We start from the raw sequence: 3,628 nt of genomic DNA, 5'->3' as shown, positions 1-3,628 counted from the left end.
TCTTCAGCTTGTATTTCTTTTTTCTGTGGTTCTGTAATTACTATAACCCTCCTTCCCCCTCCCCACACACAGGCTCGAGGAGGGGGTGGCACCAAATTTTCCGTACAAACTTCCCCTTACCCCACACCAGGCGTCTCCACCGACATTCATTCGCGATAAAATTCTAAGCACGAGAGCTAAACAACCCCCACACGCCCCTCAACAGCACGTGTACAACGAAAGGGGGTGTTGTTTTTTCTTCCCACCTACCCGCTCACCTCCCCCCCCTGTCAGACACCCGCCAAGCTTCTGCCACACCTGTCAGTTGTGCTCACAAGAACAATGTTTTTTGTTTTTTTTTTTCAACTTTTTTTTTCGTTTTTACTTGTTTGCTTGCATGCTTGCTTCTTTAAATATAACATGATGTAAGAGACGATTGTATGTTTACGTGTCCATGTGTATGTGCATGTGTACGGTGCCGGGTAAGGATGGACGCAAAACGGTGTCGAGGAGGAAGGGCCGGGGGAGGAGAGGGGGGGGGTTTCGGGTGAGTGCGGAGGGGAAAATGTTTACGAATGTTTTTTTTTGTTTTGTTTTGTTTTCGTTTTCGTTTTTAAATGGTGTGCGAAAGAGAGAGAGAGAGAGAGAGAGAGAGAGAGAGAGTATGAGGCAGAAAAAATTTGCAGTACCAATTAAAGTTTGCTTTTGTTTGGTTAAGATTTTCTCTCCCTCCCAATTCGTGTTTCTCCTTCGCCTTCTTCCTTTTCTTTTTCGTGTTCTTCGTGTTCTTCATCCACAACTTGCCTTCCCGTGGCTGGCTGCCATCTTACAAAAGGAGTGCGCGCGCGAGAGAGAGAGAGAGAGAGAAAAGAAGAAGTAGAGAAAAAAACGGTTGCTGCTCGTCGTTGTAGCTGCTGTTGTTTGCAGTTTGCGCCATTTGCAGGACTGCTGGAACCGCTGTGTTGCTGCTGCTGCTGCTGCAACTTCTGCTGCTGTTGCTGCTGCTGTTGCTGCTGTTGCTGCTGCTGTTGCTGCTACACCACACCAATGGTTGTTCCCTCACCACCATCACCATCATCATCACCATCACCATCACCACCACCAACTCGATCCACTCTACTTATGATTGACGAAGTCATATTGCGTGGCGGTGTTGCTAAAGCTCCCGTTGCGGCTACCGTGGAAGTGCACATTCTGCCACTTGCTGTCCTTTTTGTGCCACACCCTCGTCTCCTCCGTCTGCACCGTGTGCGGGTGGCCCTGCTTGTCGATGTACTGCGTCAGGCGCACGTACGCGATGCACGCGGTATCCTCGCCGAAGATGTGCACGTGCGGGTTCAGGATGGTGGTGTTGATCGCCTTGTTGCTCTTGCCCAGCACGTTCTCGAAGTTGAACTTGTGAAAGTCCATGCCCTCTATCAGGTTACCGAGCGCCTCCGGCTCGAACGAAGTTAGGTGCGGATCGCAGATCTTCGTGTACGTCTCGTAGTCACCGTTGTTTATTGCTTCGATCAGCTGCTCCGTGATCTTGATGATCTCCTGCCGGCGCGCCTTGCAATCGTCATCCTCGACGGTGGTGCTGGACGAGTCGGTGGACTCCTTCACCTGCGAACCGTCGCCCTTCTTCGCGATCATGCTCTTGCTCGAGAAGTTGCGTGTCGCGAGCATCGTGGTGAGGATGGCACCCTTCAGCTTGCGGCGCGCGTTGAACTTCTTCAAGCAGTCCACTGTCTCCTGCCGGTGGACGACCGAGGCCACACGCTCGCGCTGGCAGATCCACGGGTGCTTGAGGGCGTCCGCGGCCGAGATCCGCTTGTACGGGTTGACTGTCAGCATCTGGTTGATCAGACTCTTCGCCTCCGGCGTGACCGTGTCCCACTCCGGCGATGGGTAGTCGTACGTGCCCGCCTTAATCTGCACGTATAACCGGTGCTGATCCTCGTCCCAAAATGGCGGATAGCCGACGAGCAGGATGTACAGGATGACACCGCACGCCCAGATGTCAACCGCCTTGCCGTACGGTTCCTTCTTCAGCACTTCCGGCGAGAGATAGCCTGGCGTGCCGGCAAACCCGAACCACGCCTGCTGATCACCCTGCACCTCGATGGCGAGCCCGAAATCGGCCAACTTGACGGCGGCCCCCTTCGCCTTGCTCGCCAGCAGCAAGTTCTCCGGCTTCAGATCCCGATGGACGACGCCGTTCTGGTGGCAGTGGTTCACCGACTCCAGGATCTGCTGTATGCAGTGGGACGCGTCCGCCTCCGAGTAGAACTCGCGCGCCACGATGTCCTCGAACAGCTCGCCGCCGGTCACGAGATCGAACACCAGGTAGTGGAAGTTCTCCTCCTGGATGCTATCGTGCAGCCGCACGATGTTCGGGTGCTGTAGCTTCCGGCATATTCGCGCCTCCCGCTCGAGCTTCTGGAAGTCGCGCGACGTCAGCTTCTTCGTGTTTATGATCTTGGCCGCAAACTCGAACCCGGTCGACTTCTGCACGCAACGCTTCACGATCGAGAACGCACCCTTGCCGAGCTCCTCCTTCAGCTCGTAGTTGTCGGAGAAGCGCGTACACGCCGGCTGGGCCGCCATGTTTGGTCCTTTTCTGCAAGCCGCCCGTGGGCTTGTGTGGATCGAGACGGGGGGGTGGGGAGGTGAGGAAGAGAGAGAGAGAGAGAGAGAGAGTGGGTGGGTGGAGGGTTGGCTGGCCGCAGGGGGCTTTAAACTTGCGCGAGTCCGATGATCAAGCACAACGGCAAGCACCGATCGAAGGAATCGAAGGAACTTTTATCTAAGACGCACCAAAATGCACGAACTTCTGCTGCTCTCCACACTGCACCGAGTGTCAGCGTCGACTACTCGCTACGGGAGTCGCAATACACACACACACGCGCGCACGCACACTCACTGACGTACTGACACAACACTAAACTGCAGTCTCTGTTCGAGTTAAAGCTGCGCGCGAACGCTTCAGATAACGTAACGCTTCGTAACGTAGCTTCTTAGCGCTGTCTCACTCGCTCGCTCGCTCTCTCACACACACACGGTAGACTCTGCTAGTAGACGACCGCTGACAAGCCGGTTTAGTCGCTTGACGTGACGTACGATTGGTGGATAACGGTCGCTGTAACGCTCTGTCCGACGGCAGTAGATGCTGAGTGTTTCTGCTGCAGTAGCACCTCGCCGAACATGATAGTAACCGGCCGATCGGGCTAGAGTGTGAGCTGAGTGGTTCCGAACGTCCCGGGGGGTTCACTCGTACACAGGGTAACGCTCACCTGAGCTCACGTTCTTGCTCCACTGCTGGCTATCGAAGGGCTTTTCACGCACTGTGTGCACTCTGCAAGAGAAAAGACAAACGGGGTGGATGGTGCTGTTAGAAATGGCGATTTGTTGCAGATCCCTAACCCCTACTCGAGCTGGCGCTACAGCAAAGATTGGGTCAGCGCGACCCCTGCCCTGGCTGTCAATGAGTGTTTATTATTGTCCGTTTTGACAGCTCCAAAAGCCACACAAAGGAGCGTAATTAGGAGGTTCGCGCGTGGGCTATGGATCCTTGTTCGGTGCAGGGATCGCATTAAATGATAGCCAGCGTACTAAATGGAAATTCCATGAGCGGTGGGGGGATGAAGACCACAACCTTCCTTCCCCA

General features: G+C 54.7%; 1 protein-coding gene across 1 annotated transcript; it reads right to left on the bottom strand.

Annotated features, from left to right (window-relative positions):
- Positions 1 to 284: 284 nt before the first annotated feature.
- LOC128729149 (calcium/calmodulin-dependent protein kinase type II alpha chain) lies at positions 285 to 2,568 on the bottom strand. Its single transcript, XM_053822802.1, has one exon. It carries the CDS (start codon positions 2,566 to 2,568, stop codon positions 1,096 to 1,098), a length of 1,473 nt encoding a protein of 490 aa, XP_053678777.1. The 3' UTR covers positions 285 to 1,095.
- Between the last annotated feature and the right edge of the window lie 1,060 nt (positions 2,569 to 3,628).

Source organism: Anopheles nili, chromosome X (genome assembly GCF_943737925.1).
Source record: "Anopheles nili chromosome X, idAnoNiliSN_F5_01, whole genome shotgun sequence".
In the NCBI taxonomy this organism is placed as follows: domain Eukaryota; kingdom Metazoa; phylum Arthropoda; class Insecta; order Diptera; family Culicidae; genus Anopheles; species Anopheles nili.
This window is presented reverse-complemented; position numbering and strand designations above follow the sequence as displayed.

Bases quoted from the DNA above. Each gene is read 5' to 3' on its own strand.
- LOC128729149 (XM_053822802.1), bottom strand. From the start codon at position 2,568: ATGGCGGCCCAGCCGGCGTGTACGCGCTTCTCCGACAACTACGAGCTG.